We start from the raw sequence: 26941 nt of genomic DNA, 5'->3' as shown, positions 1-26941 counted from the left end.
TTTTCTTCAGAAAATAGGAGAATTTCAAGTGTGCGTGTAAGTCAAGGAGATTTATTTACTCACATAATCAAATTCGCATTATATTCGAATAACACGAACCATAATGAACCCCTTATTATAATGTGTGTTTAGTTCAAGTAAACTTACTCACTTCATGGAACATAAGGATTAATGAAATCGACTCATATAATAGCTCAAAATATTTTCCTGACTTCGAGAAGTACGTGTTGTAAATAACAAAAATGTTATATCATGTAGACACAGAATATATGTAATGTTTGGGGACTCCAAGACTCATCTTGATTACTAAGATAGTGATGATTACCCAGGATAACGTTTAGTAGGTATTGTTTAACAATGGAGAACAAATGAGAGTTTTCAGGAGCCTATAGCGTCAAAACTAACCTGAAGAAAAATTTGTGCCTATTGAACTTTTTGTTTGGAATGATTTATACTATAACATATCAAAAATCCAGCCAATTTGACACGCTCACTTTCTCTATAAAGTGTGCGGTGTCCTTTATTGAAAAAGAATATATATTCGAGATTTCTTGAAGAATTACATACATGAATATATTTCACACAAACTCCTGAGTTGACTATCATACTGATCAATAAATTTCATTCATTAATTTTGAAATCAATGGCCAAAAGCAAAATCTTCAGAACCCACCAAATTCTGGAGTGAGCGAGTCATCATTTTTTTTCTATTCAAAAAATCAGACTATTTATATCATTGTCGCCCAAATCTGGCAATATTTCCAATTGAAACTCATATGTCATATTGAAGCTGGAGAATGACATCAAATACGTCAATGTGATAAATGTAACCACTTTGTATGAATTGGTCTCGCAAACCACTCCCACTTACAGCATTTGGAGTTGATATCATTATCACAATTCGATATTCGATAACTCAGTGTGATGTCATTTCCAAGTATAATTTAATAGTTCCGATCTATATCCATATCCAAAGAACGTATAGGTACCCAATAATAGATCTCAAAAATTTCTGGTCAGCGTGAGAAAATACGGGAGAATTATCTACGTGAAAAATTGTGTTTTTTGAGCTGTTCTTTGAAATTATAACATATAGCGTGTCCTCAAGAAATAGTTGCACACACAGACACATAATACATTTAATTTTGATTGAGTTCATCAGATCGCCTTAGGCGCTTTTTACAAGAAACAGAAGGAAGCAATGACATGAAAGCAGAACATTTCATATTTCGTTTATTCTGTCGCCAATGGAGACCTTGGAGACCACACTGCATAAAGATATATGTGGTTTCCGAAAGTGCATATTGTCGAATGAACCACGATGGTTCAAAAGCTTCTGACTTCACGTCAGTGCTGTTCTAGTTTTGTCGATATTCTTCTTGAATTTTTTTTTTGTTGAGATTCTAATGGAGCCATCTGCAAGACCCTTGAAATTGTTTTTTCTTTATATACAGGCCAAATTTGAAATTTGAAGTCGGATCAGTTGTCTCTAAAAAATTATTTTTTCGATATTCGCTTTGAATTTCATATGATTTTGATGACGCCATCAACAAGACATTTTGCTCGAAGCTTGACAGATACATGCAGAATTGCAATCCGCTTATTCACGGAAATATTGGGTATACCTTTTCCAATGTTCTCCCTGAATTTTCCATGGTTTTGATGATTCACTTGAAATTATGCACGGAGTTGGTATTTTCATTTCATATCAATCCCTAAAATCTTGTTTTTATGGTTGCGGAAAGATTCGGTATTTTTTTTTTATATTCTTTATGAATTTTCCATGATACTTATAACGAGATCGACATAAAATTCTTTCTTAGGCTTCAAATAGGCTACAACCTAATGCATATTATTGTTTCCATCAAATCTGTAGTTAATGAGCTCGACTTGATTTCAAATCAAGCTCAAGTCAGGTAGTAGTTTTTCGATTTCAAGTCAAGTATTTATTTTTCAAGTACGTGAACTATATCAAGCTACTTAATTTTTAACAGTTTTATTGTGTAGTGTCACATCAATAAAAAAAATAATATTTTTTTTATATAAAAGAACCGAAAATATCATTTTTGAGATAGAACATAAACTAATTCGCTATAAATCATAACAGAATGAAAAATAATAAAAGAATGAAGTTTCTTAATATTGAGAGACCTCCAGGCTTTGTTTGACATAATTTTTCATCCAGGATATAAGACACTTGAGACATCTTATAGATTTGTCACCTAATCAATTGCGGGTTTTTGTAACTGCAAGAGTAACTCTAGAAAATCGTCTTCCAACAGGAGCTGAAGATGCTGGCGTTGATAAAAATCCTCAGCCATTTTGGCCAAGTTTGGAAAGATATTTCTCTCATTCTGTGGTTATTCCGTTCATTCTTCCACATCTTGTAGAACAAAATCGTGCAAGAATATATCAGAAACGCACAGTTCTCATGGTTATATTTTATTATTCTATGTTGGTACTCCGAACTTTCCGCCACGGCTTTATCTGTCAATTCATCAATTTGCCTTAAAGAAATCAGTTCTGCCAACCAACATTTTTCAATGCAAAAATCACTAAATTATATTTATGGAAATATTTCATTAATTTCAATGAAAATGCAATGAATTAGAGAAAATAATGTATAATACTCGTACAGAAGGCTCATTCTACCACTCGTTAATTCCAAAACTCGCCACTTCGTGGCTCGTTTTTGAATTTTGAACTCGTGGAAGAATATCAATGCCTTCTGCACTTGTATTATAAATAACTATTCTGAAACTACCAAAATCTACCAATAGATTTCATAGAATTGTGAGATAACTACTATGTAATAAAATCACACTGGCGAATGCTTCAGTCTTTCGGCGCTCGAGGAATTCCCTTATTTAGTTAATTCGTACAAAAGATTACAGAAATATATGCCGTGCGACGTATACATATCAAGCTCAAGTAATATCAGGTAGCTTGATATCAAGTCAACAATAAATATCTAACATCAAGTCAAATCAAGCTCCAGTATGTAATCTATCACCAGCTTGATTTTCAAGTCAAGTAGTTGGTTAAAATGTCAAGCTACTTGGCTTGATGAATCCCTAATTGTTGCCCCCATCAGAAAATTCTTTCCATAACGTGAACTACAGCGCACCTTCCAGTTGCAGAGTTTTAATGAACACCAGTATCTGAGATGGCTTGAAGGAGGCTAATTCCTCACTTGTACAAGTTTCTTGTCCAAAGTAAATTTTACGTTAACTAGTGAGGGCGGGACATTCCGTCACCAGGTCATCCTTTCTTTCTTACTCCTCCTCACAGAATATGCACTCGTCATTTTCTGTTAGACCCATTCTCACGATCCGAACCTTTCCTGCATATTTCAAGGTTTTCCTTCGAAAGTATCCTTCACACGAACATACGTCCAGAAAGCCGTATTGAATACGGAGTTTTCATCAGTGATTCGAACCTTATCGTTTGATGCCATTTCCGTCTCAAAATTTCAAAATTACAGCCAATGTGGTAAAATGGTAGGGCGATCTGTTCGGAGAAGGAGAATATTAATCATATCGAATTTTTTTCACCCTTACTCCTAAAGATTTAACTTGAAATACTTCCAAATTCAGGAATTTGGACTCTAGGGAGTCCGTCCCTGCATCAATGGTAACGCACGCATCCGACATACCATCTAATTGTTGTCTGGTGCAAAAATACTAATACACCCATCTAATTTGAATATAATGACGCACAAGGTGTTCGAAGCGATTTGGATGGCCCCTATTATCTCCAGATCATAATCCACCACATTAAACAGTGCCTTGAAACTGAAACAGATTCAGAGATATTTTTTCCAATTTGGTCAATATTTGGACCGGACGTGTCACGGTTCGGGGCCCACGTCCGGTTTTTTCCTTTCTGTTTCAATCGTGTTAGCACGTTTGACCTTTCGCGGAACATGCCGTTGACAAATTCGGGTGTCACTACTGTCTATCTGTCTACCTCAGTCGCCGGCCCTAGTTATTAGAGGAATCACAATTGCGTGAGATTATCTCGAAATTCTTAGATAATTAGGTTTCGAAATGTTCGCATGAATTTTGTACTGATGAAGGTTTACTTCTTCGTGTATAATTTGTGTTGTAATGGAAATATGGGGCTTTCCAGATATTAAGTGAATATGGTCCTTGTTTTTTGACAGGGTCAGATATCAATTTCGGTTGTTTGGTGTATTTGTGGGAATATACCAACAATGCGAAGGAGTTTTGATTGATTTTCTTTTAATGAATGTCTATTTTTGATATTTTCATCATGTGTTATTCACGATGCATGCGTTTTTCTTAAAAATTACTTCGATTTGCCTGAAATTTTTGAATGAATTAAAATGTTTGACATCCTGACACTCCTTGTTAGACTATACAAAGATTGTTCGAATTGTATTCTGAGGAGGCTCCGAAACTGTGTCTATAAATTCTATTTCAGGCATTGCCAATTGTTTACTGAACAGCGATGGTCCCCCGGAATTTTCTTTCCTCATTGGGGATTAATACAGCTAACCATCAGATTAGCAGTATAGAAACTTAACTAGGCCATTCATTAACGAAATATATGTAAAAAGGGATTCCACAAGGTGACTCATTGGGTACACTACAATTCAAAAAATTTACTTTGACATTAATGTTTTCTATTAGTTTATCTAATTTTATGATTTTGATGATGAGTTCTTCTTGGATTTTGATATGAACAGTTGTTTATTTTACATATTGTTGTTACGGAAATATTTGTTATTGTTATATAATCTTTTGCTTGAATTTGCTAACAGCTAAATTTTGCACACGGAGTAAGGTGATTTCAAACGCTCATTGTTTATGCGCCAATTACGCTCTTGAAGACCACTGAATTTGCACATGAATGCACGAGCGCTCAGAAGCTCCTGACTTGCCAGTGCTTGAAATTGTTATTTCATATATGTAAATACACAAAATCCCTTTCAGTTGGTTTTTTGAACACGGAAATATTGGGTATTTTTTCAATATTCTCTATCAATTTTCTATGGTTCTGTTACGCTAAGTTTTGCACGAAGCTTGAAATAGTAATCCGTTTTATGCACGCAAAATATCAATCCGATTGCATGAGTTATAAGGGAATAACTTGTATTTTTTGTTCTCAAAATTCGTCTAATATTTGTTCAAAGTCCTGATCAACTTAGAATTTTGCATTGAGTTTGAAATTGTTCTATATAGAAACTCGAAATCGAAAAATCGGTAATATTGGTCAATTTTTTCGTTATTCTTCTGAAATTTTCTATTGTTCTGGCAACGGTATCTACACAATATTTTGAACGAATCTCGGAATAGTTATTCTGAATCTAAAGGCAAAATCTCTACTGGACCGTATATGTAATTACGAAAATATTCAGTATTTAGTATTATTTTTTCACTATTCTTCTTGAATCTTCTATGGTTTTGATGATGTGATCGGTTTCCAATTCTGCACTTTTTTTTTGTGCTTTTGTGGCCACAGGAATATTTGGTAATTTTCTTTCGATATTTTTCTTCAATTTTCAAAATTTTCAATAGTCACATTTACTTAAATCCTTGTCGGATTTTATCCATTAGCGCTCTTAACTGCGGCAGAACTAGTTGAAACTGGAATTGTCTGAAAATGGATGTGCCTTTATGTATCTGATCGAAATAATATAAGAGCAACATGTATTCATGTTCCATATGATAGAATTGATGATGGAAGCAAAAAGTGAAGCAACAAATATGGAACGATAGAAAAAAGCAACAATATAGGCATTATAAACGGGAAGAAAGAAAAATAGAATTGTCTCATAGAAAAAATAAAACTGAATAGAAAAATTAGTGAAAAAATCTAGTTCAAAATTACCTCTATATGAAGTCAACAACGAAGAAAAAAATTTAGAGTGATAATTTATGCATAAGAAAGAGGAATTGATGAGAAAAACATCAAGCATAAGTGAAAGAAAACACATTGTTATCTAAAACTTTCAGGGTGGTTGAAATATAGAGCTTTTTCCTTCTTCCAATAGATACTGCTGTGAGGTTCCTGAGTTCCAACCCTTAGTCAAATAAAACATTTTCTATTTTTGAGGAAGTAACCAACCATTCGCTGATAATTAAACAATCAACAATGCAATACCTACCTGAAATGATGTGAGGCGCAGTAATAAAATCCACACAGAACACAATCAATTCTCCAAATTGGCAAAAAACGCTCAGCTACTAAAAATTCTCTCGGAGGTCAAGTACTTGAATAAAAAAAAAATTAAAATAATGTTGTTTATTTTATGATAATAGATCTCTCAATAGAGTGCAATAATTTTGCCCAGGAGATTCAATGGGTCATTTACTATTTAACATGTAAAACCCATTCACTCTGTGAATAACCATGTTATTAATATTCTGCATTGTGTTTTCCTGCAATTTTTATTTTATTAAATTCCGTCTCTCATTCAATTACGAAGATATCATCCATATCTCGAAAATTCATTGACTTATTCATTTTCGAAGAATCGCCTAGCGCAGGTCACGTTTCACTGCCATTACCAGAAAAACATGAACATACCTTTGGTGTGAAACTATGTGTGAATATCGTATCATTTTTGAACAATCGAAGTAATTGACTAAAACATAGTCATTGGGGTTATTAAGGTGTGACTCATTCCTTTAAATTATTTCCATTTTTGTTCTTCCTGAACTCGGCGTGTCTAAACGTCTGTTGTTCTACAGGAGTGAATAAACTCAATATTTGGTATTATGTCCCCCCATAACGTCATGGTACAAGGTTTCCGATGATGCCCCATCCTCCCAGGCAGGCGATACGGTGTATAAATCTCATAGAAACCTTGCGGCCACAGTCACAAATTTGGATATTATACTCGTGATCTCACTACGATATTTTCCATACCATTCGGATGGCTGTCTGACACCGAGCCATTTTTGTTTGTGTTCCAGTAAGATATTTATAGTGCATTGAGTGCAATTTTATGTTCCGGTGATTTACATAAGGGTGACTACCCGACTGATCGAAAATGCGGTGGAATCAGGTACGTATTTGGATATTATTTTTGTGTTGTTTTACGAGGAGGATATGAAGGAAATTAGAATATGGGGTATCATTTTATCACTTGTAATTGTTTGGTCGCTGGAACTATTAATAGTGTTCAAAAGCAAAGAGCCACCCTCGATTTTTCCATTATTATAATGATTTGCGAAATTTAGTCAGTTAAGATTTTTAATAATCATGGAGAGACAGGTTTTACGGTATTTTTGAGTCTTGAAAACACAACCCTCTACGAGAGGAGCTATAAGGACAAGGATTTAAATAAGAAATACATAGAGGTCGAGTGAGCGCTCATTCTAAAGATCTTTCTCTATTTGAGTATTGTAATGAATTCATTACTGTTCTAAAAACAGTGCTGTAACGAACTCATTACAGCATCGTTTTCAGTTATATTTTTCGTTGTGTGTGTTATACTGATTTCCGAAACTATCAAATTTCAACAAACGTCAATAATTGTCAATATAATATAATTTGGATATAGTGAAATGATTTGCAACATTATTCGCAATTTCTATTATTTCTGGTGGTGTTAAATCGATTTCGATAGACATAATTCCCAAATTTAATGTGTAATTGTAAATTATTGCAAAATTCGAAATGTACGATTCATATTCAAATTCCGTTATCTGTCAATTTTCGTAACAGCCACACCAATGGCCAAGATGCAATACAAAAGTCACTAGGATGTATAATCAGAATTTTTCATTAATTTTCGACAATATATCACAAAACTTGACTGAAATATAGAAAATATCGTCTAATACTCGTTGCAGAAGGTAATTCCAACACTCATGCGTTCGAAAACTCGCTCGTTTTCGAATTTCGCATTCGTGTTTGAAAAGGAGCCCATTCTGCCTACTTTATAGGAAATAATTCGAATTAAATGTTCTACTGACTCAAAATTGGCTGCCATATAATAGTGTAAACAGAATTTGAAATTTTGCGAGGCTTCTGCTGTTGAACACATTTGTAAAACATCTGAGATTATTTTTACATTTTTGACCAAGAATTCGAGAGAGTTTCTCAAATTTATCTCACACCAGAGGGCTTTTAATGACATTGAATTTGAATGTTTCCTTGCATTGTCTAGTGAACAATAAAATGAGACGATCACAAGAGAATTTTGATTTTCTTGTCAAATTTTCTATCTCAGAAATTCATGTCGAAGGTTTATGAAAAGCGAATTCAAAAACTTTTGAAATGAGGTGTAACTCGATCTTTATTGCCTATTCAAATTATTGGGGCTGTTGCGCCCTCTCTTTAAGGTTAGTCTTCTTCTTCTTTTTCTTCTTCATCAGCCACCAGCTGTCCCCTCCTCGACATAGACCTCCCCATATCGCAACAGATTAAGGGTAGTACACTTCTGATTTTAAGAATTTCATCAGACACCATTCACAGCATTCTTTGACGGGCTTTTCGTAAAATTTCCTGGATTTTTGTGGCAATGAGTCCTCTTCTGTTTGCTACAGCTTCATCAATAGTTTCATCACTAACTCACATATTCATTCAAGAAAGCCGCTTAGAAAATGCCAGCACACTTTTAGGATTTCCACGAAAGCAAGATGGCTTTATCAGTCATCATGGTAATCAAATTTCAATAAAAAAAATCGCGCAATCTCAGGAATTATAACTTGAAAATCAAACCTACTAAAATTCCGAGACTTCGCGTCATTCTTCTTGTATATTAGATATACAAATCGTTGAATAAAGAATAATGGTAAAGTTATTGAAATTGAAGACAAATTCAATGCAAAAATAATTCAAAAATGAAACTGAAGGAATTTTCATATAAGTACATAAATCAAACAGTATCTATTCAAATAATTAATTTTTATGTTCAGAACAAGACAAAATATAGGAATCTTCTGATGAAGACACTCATTCTAATGAGAACTTACGGCATCTGTTCTCCAACAACTGTTAGTATTGTCCCAAAATGAATTAACCCAAAGCCGGACCAACAAGGTTTTGAATATTTCATAAATGCTTACCACTGGGGTTGCTCGGCTCATATATTACGTATATTTAATTCTGAAGATTAATTCACCTGTTGAGAATCGTGTGCACCAATGCTATTCATTTAATGAGAATTCAGGTAGGCTATTCTGACAATTTCGCAGGGTTCATATGAAGATTTAATCATTATTGAAGTCAAAACAATATAAACACATATGTATTAGTATGGTTTGAATATTCATTAGGCAAATAACGTGGGTAGGAAAGGGCAGGAAAATATTCTAATCTGAACGAAAATATTCAATTTTAATTTTTAATTAATTGTAATTTGTAACATAATTTTGTCTCTTTAATTTCAATAAATAATGATTTATATTGATCATTCGAAATAATGTCGAATTGAAGTACAAAAAAATGTATTCAATTTTAAACTATAATGAAAGCTTCGCAGCTTTATCTCCGTCCAATATATTTCGCAATGGGTCATATATTAGGCCAACCCCACTGAATGTTCTCTTGCTACTGAGCTTGGTGGACATGACAAATATTGGCGGCATTCGAGCTCAGAAATTTACTGATAGGAATACGTTTTTGTGAATATTTATGTAATAGTCCCTTCAATATGAGGAACTGCAGGTTTGTCTGATGTGGTTGATCATCTTCATCGTTGCTTAACAATAATATCCGATAAAATTGTTGGAACACTGTTAATATTGCTAGATTGACTAACTACTGGTGAACCAACCTTGGCCTTTTTGCTGCTGGAACGTCAATATTTCTATTGTGAGGTCTCCGTATCTTGAATTCAATTGGTCGAGAGTACATTTTATCAGTTTCAAATCTTTCATTTGTGTCAGGTTCATTAATGTTAACCTCAGTGTGTGAATTAATGAAATTATTGATGAAAATCAGGTATTCCTACCGCTCTCTTCAAAAGGATGTAGCAGAGGCAAATACTCTTCTGCTTTCTTGTTTTTCCAATCGATCTAAATCGCTCTAACTTCATTAGTTATTCATTATCTTAACATTCTTAACCTGCGATTCAAAAGTGAAGGAACCGAAATCGGAAGTATAATTTCAATCGTTGGAATTGGAATCGAAGCTCCATAGCATCTCTAGTTAATACACAATATCGGCTAGTACTAACAGACTCTGTATTCAGATTCAAATGGAACTAGAATAACTTCCTTACATTACCAAGTTATGAACAGTTTTCTTCGATAAAACTAAAGAAGTTTTTGTAATACAATAATGCAGAACCTCAAAGGTACCACAGAGTTCATTTTCCTGGTAAAGTTACCTGTTCTCGATTGTTAAGAGTCTGTTTACACCACACTGCTTACTGCTTGGGAAGCAGAGGGGTCGCAACGTGAAGGGGCAAGAGCGGGTGGGCGTCGACTATCGTAGTAAAAATATCGAGACCGTATTAGGCCCTCAGCCCAGATAGAATGAATTTGTAACGCATTGGGATGATCTCGTTTCTTTCTCGAGTTCTACTAGTGCGTGTCGGAATATGCAGCCGCATTTTCGACATTTTGATGAAATGAAATGATTGTCAAATGGTCACCTATGATTATGGTTGTAAAGACGGTTTCTTTATGATAAGAACAGAGTTGAAAAACAAGAACTGTTTTTTAGGTTTTGAAAAAGACTCTACTTTCCATAATTACTTGATATCGAATTGAGAATTCAAATACGCTTTGATATACCATTATCCTCATTTTTTGAATTGTTAAAAACCCTTATGAATTAAATGGAATGAATTTTGAAATATCTAATCCGAAATAAAAAAGTTTCATTGAGAATTTTGATGAACTCATTTCATAAATATCTACAGTTTTAAGGAATAGTACTTTGTTATAATTAAAAAAAAATCAGCTTGGTTCATAATGATATAATTCAAATCGCCTTCTGTTTTCTTCAATTTTTCTTATCCTGAAGATCTAGTTTGTATTGAGGATCCTTATTTTTAATCCTCTATGTCTTAGGTCAATTATTACAGGTAAAACACAGTTCTAATGAAATTTTCCTTCGAAAAACTCTTCATCGATATTGACTTCGATGAATAAAGTGTCCTTCAAAGTTCACACGACAAAAGCATTTTTCTCTTTCAGCTATATTTAATTGTCCCTGAACTTGAAAATAATAATTCTGACTTTGTTTCAATCGATATTCCTGATCATCATTTTTTCCAAATATGTGATTTGTTTCCTTTCAATAGCGTCCTTTATCATATTATTTCTTGCTGAAAAAAGGCATTTGATTTCAATTGAATGATTACTTTTTTCAAAAATGCCATCTAGAGAAGGACCTAGACCTTTTTTTTATTAATAAAAAGGCCACTGTTTGTGATCTTCGAGCACAATTCATTCTCTAATAGACGCTTCGCTTGATCTTCATTATTTTTCCCCAATCTATAGCTTTTGTAGAAAAATTTTTATATAAAATGCTTTCAACTATTGAGCAATAACTTGAAATAGGAGGCATTTTACATATTTTTCCAAATATTGAAGCCGTCAACAATTTCCTCCTCTGCTGATGCCAATCAGCGGAATCAGTTTGAAGCCGTGTTTTCAGCTCAATTTCTTTCTGTTTTGATTAAACCCCTCAAGAATTCAGTCCTATATAATTGGAACATTTCCTCATCCATGTCTGGGTTTTCACAATTTTCTCAATAATTATTATCTGGCCCTGCAGAGAACTGTAGCTTCCAGTCCCTTCTTCTTTTTCTTTTTGAAGACACTACTTTTTTCCATTCTCTTCACCGTTTCTCCTGGACTACGACCTATCATATCTTTGTGTATAGCGTATAGCATATTTTTGCAACAACTACTGCCTAACAAGGACTTTGGTAGCATCTTCTCAAATCGTAATTAATTCTTTTACCTCTTACTCTTTGATCATAGGATTGAATTGTTCCACAATGTTCGTTGTTACATTTTCTATGAGACTTCTGGCATGAAGTGCTAAATATCTCAACGCCTGCATAATTTTCTCCTCTATATCGAACTGTCACAAATCTTGCATATAGTTATCTTGATCAGCTACTTTTTTCTCACAAAAGTAGCCTAATGTGGCACAATTCTTAAGTTCACCAAATATATGACTGACGCTATCAATAATATCCATCTTCAAAAAATTGATTTTATCTTCATGCGTTTTTTCCTTTTCTGAATTGTACAGATTTTAATATAGCCGTTCTGCATCGTGATAGCGTTTACCGTTCCTGAGAAAATCAAGACCGAATTAGTTAAGAAAACGCCTGTATTTGCGCCGCGTGAACGGACTCTTAACAAGTTGAATATTCGAATCAGTACCTACTATAGATGCTGACATACCCAGATTGGTGTCACTTAAGCCAAATGTTATTGAGATTGATGTGGATTATTTTGATTTACTATAGCATATTACCTGCTTTTGATGAATGTTGTTTTTTTACAATAAAAAAATCGCACGAACTCCCTGATTACCTGATAAGATTAATTAATTTCGGCAATTAACATATTAGTCTAGACTTCAAATGAAAATCTTCAATTAAATTCACGAAGTTTGTAATCAAATATCCAAGGTCGACTGAATGAATTATGAATCGTAAATGGTTCATGTCGAAAAGAATGTCAATGTTTTCGAGAGTCATAAAGATTTGAATACGTTATTATTGTAAACACTATACGTACGAAATTTCACACGGTAGTTCCCACCATTGAATGGACGAAATACATCAGATATTGTTTGCTTTACATATCATGCTCCACTTATTCCCTATTGTCAATTCAACGTGTTTTGGGATACTAGTGGTTACAGGCCTTTATATCCAGAGTCGAAACTGTGAAATTAGCCTAATGAATATTCAGCACTTTGGAATAATAGTGATGTGTTGTGTTCCCCCAAAATATGCAGTTTGGCAATTTCCGTTCGATTTTATACTTCCAAAATTAGGTATAGTTGCCAAAGAAGAAGAATCGATTTTAATATTTTTCTATGTCACTTTTCAGAATGATTGGATGATATAACAAATTATTTAAGCGAATACAAGTATTATTCTGTATGTATTCATTCATTATTAATAAATATATAAATATTGAATGAATCAAGACTAATAAAATTCAAAAAGATTGGGAAGAAACACCAAATATTTCTGTGACAAGAGTTGAAATTTTCGATGATATATAAAGGGTTTTCCAAAAAGATCATTCATTTTGAATACCCTGCTATCTGGGCAGTTATCCCTTTTGAAACTGTCTTCCTTTAATATTTGACAAGTTAAAACTATGCCATCACTGAAAATAGGAAAATTGTTAGAAATCACTACAAAAGGTGACAATTTTTCAGTAACAGATCGCAAAACTAAAGAACTTTTGAAAAAATTGAGTAAAATTCTTCGTACAAGAATCATTGACGAGTTCAGTTACTTTATTGGCACTCTGTATATGAGTTGAATGTTATCTTAACGAGTTTCCTTCAATTTCCTTGTAGAGTGTTAATTGTTACAGAGGAATCATCGAAAATACTGAGCCCTATTATACAGGGTTAGAACCATTTAGAGGGGTACTACAGGGATATCAAAAACCGTTAGAGATACAGGGTGGCTTAAAACACAAAAAAGTTATTTATGGATTAGTGTGTTGATGTTAACAGATCCAAAATATATCCAATGGTTCCCGAAATATCTCGGAAAAACTGAAAATCGAGATTTTATTATTTTCTGTATATTTTATTTGTTTCTGGAGATAATTTCACGAAATTCGGTTTGTATTCATTATCCAATATAGATATTCGATATTCTAATGATGTCGTCATATTTTTTCTGTTTTCCATTATTTCAGAGACGCGATAGTTTTTTCTTATTGACGTGATAAATGATTATGAGGTGATAAAAAAAAATTACGAATTCGACAATGTATCACACTCTACCAAACTATCGAGTCTAGGTACGAAAATTTGAAGAATTTTTATGTGAAATTATCACATGACTATCGCGTCTCTGAAACAATGGAAAACAGAAAAAATCTGAAGACACTATTAGTATCTCCATATTGAATGATGGCTACAAACCAAATTTCGTCAAGTTATCTCCAAAAACAAATGAGTTATACAGAAAAAAAAGAAAATCTCGGTTTTCAGTTTTTTTCGAGATATCTTGAAACCAATGATATTTCGGATCTGTTCACACCAACACACTCGTCTCTTTAGTGATCCTCTAAACAGTTCTAACCCTGTACATATTAATTATACAAGTATGCTAGTTATCGCATCAATCATTGACCCAATGTAATAAGATCACATCTATTTATTCACAGGATTACACTAAAACCAAAGTCTTCATCATACTGCCGATTATATTCGACATCTGTTACACTGCCTCACTGAAGGATGTATTTAACTTAGATACGAACAAACTAAACAGAGTCCCAAGAGAGGATAAATTATACTTAGATAGATATGGGGGAAATATACCCAGCGAATCTGTGTTAAACACAAGGACCATCAAGCCCGAAGACGCCTCAGATACCCGAGACCCCTCCAGCACGAATTTGGGGAAGAGATGTATTAGGTGCGAAGGAGGAAGATATCCTTATGATCCTTACGATAGGAGGGGTTCTTATGATGACAGAGGATATAGGGATAGATACGATGATAGATATGACGATTCCAGGTAAATACTCAATGATGATAATCCAAATATTTACTCATCGGGTTTGAGATCAATCCCAACAAGAAGTGTTGTTTTATCGATAATGATTATTATGATTTGAAAGGAATATCTATTCGAAAAAACCCTTCTACTTAATAAAGAGACCACATCAAAATACTGAAATATTTTGAGCATGGTTTTACTTGGAAAACAGTTGATATATAAGTCATAGATATTTGAAGATGAAACTATTTTCCAAATTGCAAAATCATATAATTATATCATTATATCAAATAATTTAATCCTTCAAATCCATAAATCTACTGATATACTAGTTCTTTCTCTTAATATCTCGATTCAATGCCAAAAACAATTTTTTTTTGAAAGGCAAATAAATTTCAAATTTTCTAATGTTGAATTCATGTATTTCTGAATAATATGACACTTCATTTTTTAAAGTTATACAGGGTTAGTCAAAAATATGTACCGATCTTTCTGGGGGTGAAACTGTTTTCTGTTTCAAATGTTTTGGTATATATATTTTTTTGACTATTAATTGTTACCTTTGGCTTTGTAAATATTTGTGAAATAAATTTGATTTGATTTGATTGAAACTACATTGAAAAATAAGTATAGTTTGATGAATAAACTCATGGCTTAAAAAGGATATTAATGGTGTTATATCCTTCGGTATACATTTTCGACTTACCCTGTATATAGTTAGGTCTTCAATTCCTTGGTTAAGAAGGATTACCACCACGTGGTTTTTCGCGTATCAGTCAATCTTTGGTACCCATTAATTTCCCCTCTAGCGCTCCTGCAATGACCAAACTTTGTAGTTTGTATGAAATTGTACATTCACCTCATCTTTTTTCCTTTTTCGAAGCAGATAAATAGAGGGCGGCACAGTATGACGACTTCCACGAAAGTATAATTTTACTTATTTTGTAATGATTTTTGATAGGTTTTTTCACGGATATATGATTTTGTGATATTGTCATAAACCTTTCAAAACATATATTTGAAGAGTCGATCGAAATCATAATTTTCTGAAGTAACTATCAGTTTAGATTACCTAAAATATGGAGAAATTAATGTTAATTTGCAGGAATTATAAGAATAACTGATAAATGACGAAATAAAATCCATTGTGAAGGGCAAACAAGTTAAAAATAATCGTGATAATAAAGGTCTTGTGCAATATTCACTCAAAACATTTCACAATGAGGAAATAATCTTTGAAATTTACCAAGCGTACTAAAAATAATATTTGCATGAAAAACATTGCATGACGTACTTTTTTGTTTTTCCATTGAAAGGACATCATAGGTAAATGTGTTTATATTTCAAAACGTAATACTCCACTCAACAAATCCTGAGCTCAACCAGTAGAAACACTTTTTTTTATAAAAAGTACTACTTTATTCGTAATCATAATGAAATTCAGTGTGATAGAGGTACTCAAACGCTAATCTTAATTTTGAATACCTTTTTTGTGGAAATATTCATCTTTGATTTCGAAATAGGCTTCAATCTTAGCAATCATTTTTTCATTAGAGGTAAATTCCATTATTCATTCAAGAAGCCAGTACTCACTGGGGACCAGATCAGGAAGATTAAGGACATTTTGGGTAGTGTTCGAAATATGTCCTAAATATAATCGTTCAATAGATGCAGGTTGATTGATGTTTTTATCTAAAACATTCAATCGGCATGATTCTTGAACGTCTTTATGGATTTCCATGAAAATTTGATGGAATAAGTATAGGATAAAGTCCGATATTCTTTTCTAGTGACTTTTCGATAGAACAGGTACGGACTGAGAAGAATATATTTTTAATGTACGTCAAATTTTCAAAAAGCAGATTTATCCTCAATAACTTCATTAAAAAAAACTTTATCAAACAAACCTATTCGCGATACTTGATCACTTCGTATCAATATGTTATCAATATTGGGTACCTATATTTCAATTTACAATATACACATTCCTGTGAATCTGCGAATGTATTGATATTTTGAATGCCTTTATGGATTTCCATGAAAATTTCAAGAAATAAGTCTAATACAATTACAAATATTCCACTTCTAGACACTTGCCGATAGCGCAGGTCCAGATTGTGAAAAATATATAGTATATGTTTTTCATGAAACAACCTGTATATTTGAGAATTAGACAAATATATTAGCTAATAGCGTTCGTCTGAATGTCTATTCCATTGTTTTTTTTTCAAGAATTAACCCTTATTATAGAGATCGCTACTACGATAAAAGATATGACCCGTATGACCGCTATTATGACAGATCCGATAGATACGATCAAGGAAGGGATTACTATGATAGAGACAGAGGCTATGGAGAAAGAGACCGTTACGGAGGAAGAGATCGTTATGGGGACAGAGATCGTTATGGAGACAGAGACAGGACATATGATAGAGGAATAGGATATGATAATAGAGGATATGACTATAGGTAAGTGAAATTTCTGGTCATAAAGTAGGTCGTAGACGTAGAGCGACAAAAGTACAAATTGGCGAATGCGCAGATATGTGTTTAGGACACTTTTCCTTTCTCGTTTTCTTTTGTACTTGAAATTCAGTTATTTCTATTTGTGTGTTGATTATAGTTCTTTACTTCTCGTTCATTTCTTGATTGATAATTATTCAAATTTTGGTAACTGCATATTGAAGACCAAGCAGATTATCTGTAAGCCGGTTGGAAACAATCAATTTATATTTACCACAAAATAGAAATATGTGTGTGTTAAAATTGAAACGAATAAAGGATCATTTCATGTTATAATTGATTGATTCCATCGTTTCCATTAATCGTCTGATGGGTATGAATGCCTACAAAATATTATATTCATAGCTCCGATTGTTAATAATGATTTTCATTGATTTTGGTAATCACTCAACATTAAATTCAAATCAACAAAATGATAGGTGGAATTTAACCTATAATTCTGTCAATATTCGAATATATTCAACCTCGCTTTCCATTGCTAGTATATTATAGTGTACATTTATATCCTGCAAAAAACTGCTTCCTCAAATATTTCATTTGTGAATAAAATATTTCAATGTTTCTACCCCGACTCGCTTAGGTGCTAGAGTCCTCAGTTGTTATGGATATGAAAAATTTAAGATAATGACCAGAAGCTTTAGCGCACTTGTTCTAATTTATCTTCATATAATTATTTCACTAAACTTCGCATGCACCTCGAGTCGTTAATTTGTAACGAAGTAAGTAGATTTCTGCTCGATCGTATCTACCGTTTTTAAAATTCTCTAGTGGCAAAGTGGCAAGCCATGAAAACTAAATTACGTGATACGTTCAACACAATGTCATTTCTGACTTTAAATGGTTTGATTTTTCTCTTTACGATACATGCTACTATGAACAGCTATTAAATTTTGGAAGGATTCATTCCAATTTGTCTATTTCGGATGAAAACGACCCTTGACTAAATACGAAAATTTGGTTTCTGTTGTGTTTTATAGCATTTTTACGTGCCACCGATGTATTTCGAAATGAATCATCACAAGGATATTCTTTTGGTTCAAAAGGTTATTACAGAAGAAAAACTCGATCATTTTGAAGGTACAAAGCTGAATTTTTCAAATTTTCACTCTTTCTCTGAAAATTATGCGTAGAAAATTCCAAGGAAATATTCTGAGATATCGAAATTTTGCATTTTGATGGAATTCCGTATAAACTTTCATTCTACTGTTACAAATTCCCTAATTTATTATTGTCTTAAAATTAATGATTTATTGCTAAAATTTTTCAACTCCTTTCTGTATTGTGCCCGTGAAAGCAATATGTTCTCAATTAAAAGATAAAATATTTTGCATCTAAAAAATCTAGTAGGTGGCTGTAACTTTTTGTTCCAATTGTAAGAACATAATCACAATATACAATTCCTTCCACTCTTTCTAGAAAAAATTTAAAAAAAATGCCATCTCATTTTTAGAAGCGTGTAACTTTTCAAGGAAAGACCAAAGAGCACTCGTTTACATCCCCCCTCAATTTTCGAAAAGATTTTCCCACTAAAAACTTTCAAACTTATTTGGTAACACCTTGTATATGTAATAGTTTAGCTTTATTGGATAATAACTCTTGACAAAAGTGCGTCCATTATGATTGAATCAAAATTTTTCCAGTCGGAATACCGAATGATATGCCTTTTGACAGTATATATATCTTCCCCAAATGGGGAACTTTTTCACCCCTACCATCAATTTGTAGAAGAAGTTGAAAGTGATCGTTAGACTGCTAAAAATAGATCCCCAGTTCCATGTTATCAGACGTTCAAGTTCCGCAACATGTCCTTCATTATTTTTTCACGTTTACCGTTCCATTTTGTGCTCCCACAACTTTGAGAAGAGGTGAGGCTTCAAGATGCCTGCTGGGATAACATAATAATATCGTGACCAAACCACTGAAATATTCAAACATCCCCAACGACACATTTCAAAAGAACTATAGAAGAACTACGGTGAATCGGCTCGAATTCTTTATATGTTTCAGATCTCGTGATACTGATCAAATATCTTTATTACATATCCTCTATAAATTCAACCGTTTATATTATACATATAGGGCGCTAAAATAAATATTCTGAAATTCAAAATACGCATTGTGAACAAACTTTTCCGAATATACAGGGTGTCCGGGAAAATGTGGGAAATCTCTCGGATTCAGATAAAACATAAAAAAATAGGATTACAAGTTCCCATCATTTTTTTTCCTACCACCCCTCCCTGAAGAGATACGGACTAGGTTGTACATTTTAATGCTTACATTTGCAACACCCTGTATGATAAGGAGTAGAAAAAAAACAAAATTGGATAGCTTGAACATTGAGCTAAAAAAAAGGTACTCCTATCGTTTCCGAGATCGATTCCTACATCGCTCTCTTCTAATTTCGCTATCGTGTCCATGGGAATACGTAGCGGATCTACTTCTGATGAAATATTAGTTTTCTCTAATTCTGTGTTTACTCCGTTCATTCTTCCACATCTTGTAGAACAAAATCGTGCGAGAATATATCAGAAACGCACAGTTTTCATGGTTATATTTTATTATTATAAGTTGGTACTTCGAACTTTCCGCCACGGCTTTATCTGTCAATTCATCAATTTGCCTTAAATAAATCAGTTCTGCCAATCAACATTTTTCAATGCAAAAATCACTGAATGATATTTATGGAAATATTTCATTAATTTCAATAAGAATGCAATGAATTAGAGAAAATAATGTATAATAGTCGTACAGAAGGCTCATTCTACCACTCGTTCATTCAAAAACTCGCCACTTCGTGGCTCGTTTTTGAATTTTGAACTCGTGGAAGAATATCAATGCCTTCTGCACTTGTATTATAAATAACTATTCTGTTCGATATTCTTCTTGAATTTATTTTGGTTTTGATGATGCTAACAACACAAATTTTCTGCATGCTTGAAATTGTTATTTTGAATATACATGCAGAATCTCATCCAGATCGGATCTGTTGTCACAGAAATAATTTGATAATTTTTTGTAATATTCTAAAGATTTTTAGGTCTTTTCATGTTTTCAGCCGGACGATCGAATACAATTGAATTTGACCACGAGTTTGTCATCACTCATCAATTAGTCGATATTTATATTGTTTCATAAAGTATTGAACATAAATAGAGGAAGTATATACAATTTCAACATGTCCCCAACATGGTTAGATTACGTTGTCGGATTGTGATATAATTTCAAATCCACAATTTTATTTTACCGTTATGAATGTATATTATATTGAATGAAATATATTTATTTGAGTGATTCCCGATTGAATATGGAAATTTGAATATTTGGACTACGATATTTTTCATAATTGTCGAATTTATAATAAGCAGAATATTTATTATTTTCTGTATCTACTTGCTGAAATCCAAGGTTTGGCAACTTTTGCTCTCCTAGTGTCATCGGTTGTTTCTCGTCGTTTGGCGCGCTTGAAGTCCGTTTTCTGAATTTCTGATATATTTAGGTATTTATTTCAAAATATTTCGAACTTATATGAAACGTTGTTTCACTATGGGACATAAGAAGTGCGTTCTTTGTGGAGAAACTCGCGAATTGAGTGAATTTTCGTATCACTGTTATAGTATAGGATCCCGATATAAAACGACCTTCACCGAGATGCTTATTTGATAAAACGTATTTTATATTTAATTTAACGCACACATTCACTCGCAGCAATATTTAACTTTATAAAATTCGACAACCGGGATTCTGGACTGATTTTTCGCAGGTAACCCTATACCACCGTGTTCATAATGAAATAATCTTTAATTTTATTGATTTTGATTAAATAGTCAGACCGTTGCAAATTGCTAGTATAGATTGACCTGTTTATACCTGGCAACCCGAGAGTTGTGACCGGAAAAAAATAGGCAACCTAACGTTTGCACATTCTATGGGCTTCATACTTTCGATTGGTATAGAATTTATCTAATAAGCAAACCGGTGAAATGTTCGAAAAAAAATTTTTTTTGAATTATTAATTAAACCTACTCTGGACTAAAATTTGTTAGGCAACCCATATGTGATATATTTATTGACATGTTAAATTAAATATAAAATACGTTTTATCAAATAAGCATCTCGGTGAAGGTCGTTTTATATCGGGATCTTAGATTATTATATTTTCATTTCCGCGAGCTTCATGTCAAATTTGATAGTTCATGTTGGGGACAAAATTTGCTTTCCGAAAATAACATATGCTCCCTCTATCTATGTGTATTACTCTGAGTATTGTTTGAGACTATTCCCAGTACGAAAATTGCATCGTAATGAAATGACGGGTGCTCTGTTTGAATCTATGACAGACTCCGTTACATCTAAAAGCCCGTAAAATTTTGCACTCTCACAAAAATTGCAGTACACGGTGATAAATGAAGATGTCCACAATTCAAATTTCAGGGACAACAGAGACGGATACAGAGACAGAGACAGGGACTATTACAGGCCGTCGTATTATGATGACAGGGATGATTTCTCCAGCAGAGGCTACGAAAGAAGGCCTTATTATTATGGCAGTGGTGGAGGTTACTGGGGCGGCGGATACGCGAGTAATTGGAACTACGGAGGAGGCAGAGATGATTACAGGGATAGGTGAGTTTCCCGGTTTCCATGTCCAAGCTGAAGAGCATCCGAATTTATGAGCAGAATATCAAATTACCGATCAATAGTTTCAAAGCTTTTTTGCGACGTATACATCAGAGGTGATGTTCACAATTTTTGGAAATGTAATTATATTTTCCCGGAATTTATGATTTACTTATTAGGAAAACGTAAAACTTATCTATTCATCACTTGCATGGACATTTCCTTCAGAAAAACTTCATATATTATTTTTCTCAACAATTTTCTAATTCGGCCATCTCATATTTTTGCTGAGGGCCGATAAGTATTATATTTGACTTCAGAGTAATGAAGATAGAAGGAGCATATAATATCATTTTCAGTAAGCGAATTTTGTCCCCAACTTAACCTATCAACTTTGACATGAAGCGCGCGGAAATACAAACATATCAGTGATACGATATTTCACTCAATTCGCGAGTTTTTCCACAATGAACGCACTTTCTATGTCCCATAGTGAATCAACATTTCATATTAACTCGAAATATATTGAAATAAATTCCTAAATATATCAGAAATTCAAGAAACAAACTTTAGGCGCGCCAAACGACGTGAAACAACCGATGACATTAGGAGGGCAAAAGTTGCCAAATTTTGGATTTCAGCAGGTGGATACAGAAAATAATAAATATTGTGCTTATTATAAATTCGTCAATAAGGAAGAATATCGGATTCCAAATATTCAAATTTGCATATTTAAACGGGTATCACTCAAATAAATATATTTCATTCAATATAATACACATTCATATCGATATAGTAAAATTGTGGATTTGAAAATATATCACAATCCGACAACGAAATCTAACCATGCTGGGGACATGTAAAAATTGCGTTTACTCTCTCTATCTATGTTTATTACTCCATGGATTCGACTAAAAAGTCTAGAATAGTATATTGTGCAACAAGTGGGGAAAGTCCAACTTTTCTCGCGAGCGAGAAAAGGACTTTTCCTACAACTGCTATGGAAAGTAGCGTATTCTTCACAGCTCTCTCAATTTCAAAACTATGTATTACTCATACTGTGGGAATTATTACTCCCCACGGCACTTTGCCCACACCTTTTTTGGTAGACCAATGAAATTGGGCTTTTGAGTCGTTTCTATGGAAACGCAATAAATTAGCACATACTGTCAACGAAGGTCATTTTGATTTGAATCAAGTCCATACTTGAATTATTGAAATTTGTGCAGTTGTAGGAAAAGTATAGTGTGCAACATATGGAGAAAGTCCTTTTTTCGCTCGTGTGTTTGCGGCATTCGCCTTTCAGGCTCGTGCCACAAACTTCCACACTCGCGAGAAAAGTTGGACTTTCCCCAGTTGTTGCACAATATACTATTCTCCACAAGTTGCATAATATATTTTTCCTACAACTGTACAAATTTCAATAATGGACTTGATTCAAATAAAAATGACTTTCGTTGACAGTATGTGCTAGTTTGTTGCATTTCCATAGAAACGACTCAAAAGCCCAATTTCATTGGTCTACCAAGCGAGGTGTGGGCAAAGTGCCGTGGGGAATAATATTTCCCACAGTATGAGCAAAACATAGTTTTGAAATTGAGTAAGCTATGAAGAATACGCTACTTTCCATAGCAGTTGTAGGAAAATATTGTTTATTATTCACCCTACAACCTAGACACAGAATATCCCATTAGCTATTGTTTAATCTAAAATTTACTCTAATATCGGTAGATTACGATGACCCTTATATTCGACCTGATTCAGTAAGTATACACATAGTTAGCATAATACTAGATTCTATTGTATCTATGTATATCGTATAGGTATAATGGTTGGGTTAAACTCTCATTAGATTATTATTTGCCATCTCTATATATAACTACGGTTCTACTGAGCATTAGGGAATGAAAATCAATCACAGATAATAAATACCATAACGTGGAATTAAAACGAAACTGATGAAAATAACGGGATAGAACTACTTGAAAAGTATCTCAACAAATTGAAGATTATTGATGAGATAATCTAACAATTTGAATTGTTCAATATAAATGGAATGAATGAGAAGTTGAGAACTTAAAATCGAGTATCACCTAAATATTTTCTTCATCATTTATATAAAAGTTCGAAACTTTTGACCACTCGTTCATTCATGCACCAATTACGCCCGTGTAGACCACTGAACTGCATATGTATAGGATTATCCAAGGAAGCAATTGGCGCATGAATGAACGAGCGTTCAAGAGCTTCAGACATAACGTCGGTGTTTCCCTCATTTTCTTATTTAAAAAAGAATATTAGAAAATGATTTTTTATCATTACCCCCAAGGAAAAAACTATCTACACCCTTGACAGCCAGTCAGTGCTTTCATCTTTTAAGATATTCTGCTCAAAATGTTTATTATTCGGATGTGGCAATCAATCTTGGAATTGTTATTTTATATCTACTTGCAAAGTTCCACCTCAGTAGCATTTGTTGTCACTAGAATATAAGTTTTGTCCTATATTCTGCTTGAATTTTTTCTGGTTGTCATGACATTATCAACCTCAGAATGCAATATTTCAATCGAATCTTTGAGCTTTTAACATACATATATAAAACAGCCCCTAATGATATACGTTTTCAAAGGCTTTTGATATGTCGATGACTTTGCCGTAGAAGGTTGGGATTATATCCCAAGCAGTGTAATTCTTCCGAAAGATGCGCAGCCAACTACACCATCTATCGACTCTATCATACAGTCTATACAAGGGAAAGAGCGCTCAATTAGCGATGATTCAAAAATCATTATTTGCTCTGAATGCAAAACCATAACATTCACAAATCAAAAATGAAAACTCTTTCAAAAGGAGAGGAAGTCAAGCTCTCACTGCGATAGTTACACTCATAAACAATAACCGGAACTACCATAGAGGCATTGTTGAATAAAACCTGTTTGCATTTCTGGTCGTTTTTGAAATTCGATAGAAACCTTTATTCGGGAATTCCAAACCGGCGGACAAGTATAAAACAAAATGAAAGCCATAGTTGTTCGCATAGCGTCGAGAGAATCGGAATTCATATGTCTCCAATGGCCGGCCAATGGAAGAGAAGGTGTGATTGATGTCGAGGGCTCCTGAATGTTTGTGAACCAGTACATATATCCGACCGGAATTAAAATGACAGGAAGTTGGTGTCATGGCTTTGTTCGATGCGGAATTTTCCAATATCTGCCGACCGTACTCAATGGAAACTGATCAATTATTTCAATATCAACGCTGGTAAATTTTATGACATAATCACGTGTTGAAAGTTTGATCGATATTTTTCGTTGTGGACGTTCAGAATCGAATGAAAAAAGTTTGTACAGGGAGATTCAAAGTCTAGTCGACAAACTGAATGAATATATTATTTATACTATTTTAAAGAAATATTCGAATTCAAAATACATCCCAATTTATAGTATTAATAGAAATGATACAGGGTGTTTCATTGGGAAACAGAAATACTTCACAGGTGCATAGGTGGCACCAAGGCGGTTCTGGAGATACCCCATTTAATGGGTCTTACTGTCTTTGTAGCGGAAATACAGGGTGTTTTATGAATTTTGCCCGTTTCTTTCTGAGGCCATATCAAACGAACCACCCGGTATATTTTCTTCCTATTTGGCAAATATGTTCCTTATTTAAATCCCAAACGTATCATGCAATAACCGCCTTGAAAATCCAGGTCCGGGTTAACAAAAAATTATGAATCGTTTGAATCCTCGAAACAACACACTGTACATCGGAATTTTGAAAATCTGTTTTAATATTCAGAAACACCACTAAAAACTAAACTGAGACGTGTACTTCAAATTTTCGCGCAGACAGTTTTACTGCACAAATTTTCAACGTAAAAGTGAAGTTTTCGAGAACTTGGATACCTGAAAGTGGTTTGAAGTGACTTTTAACAATGAATTATCAAAAATATTGAATCCATAATTATTTCAACATTATGTAAAAACATAGGAATCGGTGATTTGTAAGAAGAAATATCCCCAATTTCATTTTGAACTTAGCAACGTGGTGGAATTCCCTCTTAAAATATCCTTTAAGCAAGCAAGTGTTAAGTCACTCTGCCTGGTAGAATAATTACCTGCTGATATTATCAGCATTATAAATAAATAAAATAACCTCATCATTCGCTCTCAGACTAGTGAGTAACGCTCTGAGCCAATAATCTTGTGACCACAGGCTTTTCAAGGAGGTTGAATTTCTTGTCTCTTATTTCACAATGTTCATTGAATAATCTCTGGATTTGCAATATTCTTCGAGATAAGAAAATATATTTTTTTTTTAAATTCGGTGTTTTTTTTTGTTACTATCCAGAGAACCCCGTTAGACCTCAAAAAAGCTTAGAGCTTGTACAATACATGTTTAGACTTTGTTACTGTCCTGTCATCAATTCAGACAAAGCATTGTTAATTTGTTACCCATAAGTAAAAGGTTGATAATTATTATTTATTTTTATTCTTCCTGAACTTTCAGATACGGAGATGATCGTTACAGATACAGAGACCCCTATGATGGTTACAGAGCAACCAGTTACTTATACGGCAGACCATCCACAGCTCCAATTGCTAACACAACAATGAAACCCCCCAGTTCAGACAACACAGAATCACCTGGTAGTAGCAGTTCAGGTTGAAATTAGGAAGCTTTAAACTCATGAAAATAACTCGTTTTTGATTTACAATGTATCTCACAAGCACTGCCATTTTGATTCTTCATAAATAAAGACGAATGTAATACCTATCTATATGGTTAACCAATATGTATCGAATTGAAATTCATGTTTTAATACATTTCTCTTATGTTATTTAAATTAAGTATGTATAATTTCGAATGAGTTATTTCCATATTCCTTGGAAGAAATGTAGAATATTTGATATATTTTGATTTATCTGTTGAATTTATGATATAGAATCGAGTAAGTTTGTACTTTCAAGATTAAAAGTAAAACAAAAATGATATTTCTTTTTCTACTACCAACCCTTCCCTTGAACAGATAGTAGGTACCAGAGATTAAATAGTAAAATGGTGGATTAAAGAAGAATAACCGAGTAAAAAGAAAAGCTGGATAACCTGCCAATACTAAAAGTGATGAAATGCAATAAAATTTAACATATC

The 26941-nt window shown here is 33.4% G+C and overlaps 1 protein-coding gene across 3 annotated transcripts; it reads left to right on the top strand.

Moving 5' to 3' along the window:
• Positions 1 to 6681: 6681 nt before the first annotated feature.
• Positions 6682 to 26782, top strand: LOC123677113 (eukaryotic translation initiation factor 4B). Of its 3 annotated transcripts, none has more exons than XM_045613616.1 (5): positions 6722 to 7036; positions 14310 to 14665; positions 16880 to 17116; positions 21605 to 21796; positions 26300 to 26782. In XM_045613616.1, exons 1-5 carry the CDS (start codon positions 7022 to 7024, stop codon positions 26457 to 26459), a joined length of 960 nt encoding a protein of 319 aa, XP_045469572.1. In that variant the 5' UTR covers positions 6722 to 7021; the 3' UTR covers positions 26460 to 26782. The 3 variants fall into 3 exon arrangements, with proteins under 3 accessions (XP_045469574.1, XP_045469572.1, XP_045469573.1); XM_045613617.1 differs by having other exon boundaries at positions 6771 to 7036; positions 16898 to 17116; XM_045613618.1 differs by lacking the exon at positions 21605 to 21796 and having other exon boundaries at positions 6682 to 7036.
• Positions 26783 to 26941: the final 159 nt, after the last annotated feature.

Source organism: Harmonia axyridis, chromosome 3 (genome assembly GCF_914767665.1).
Source record: "Harmonia axyridis chromosome 3, icHarAxyr1.1, whole genome shotgun sequence".
In the NCBI taxonomy this organism is placed as follows: domain Eukaryota; kingdom Metazoa; phylum Arthropoda; class Insecta; order Coleoptera; family Coccinellidae; genus Harmonia; species Harmonia axyridis.
Note: the sequence above shows the minus strand (reverse complement) of the source record. Positions and strands in the feature narration are given on the sequence as shown.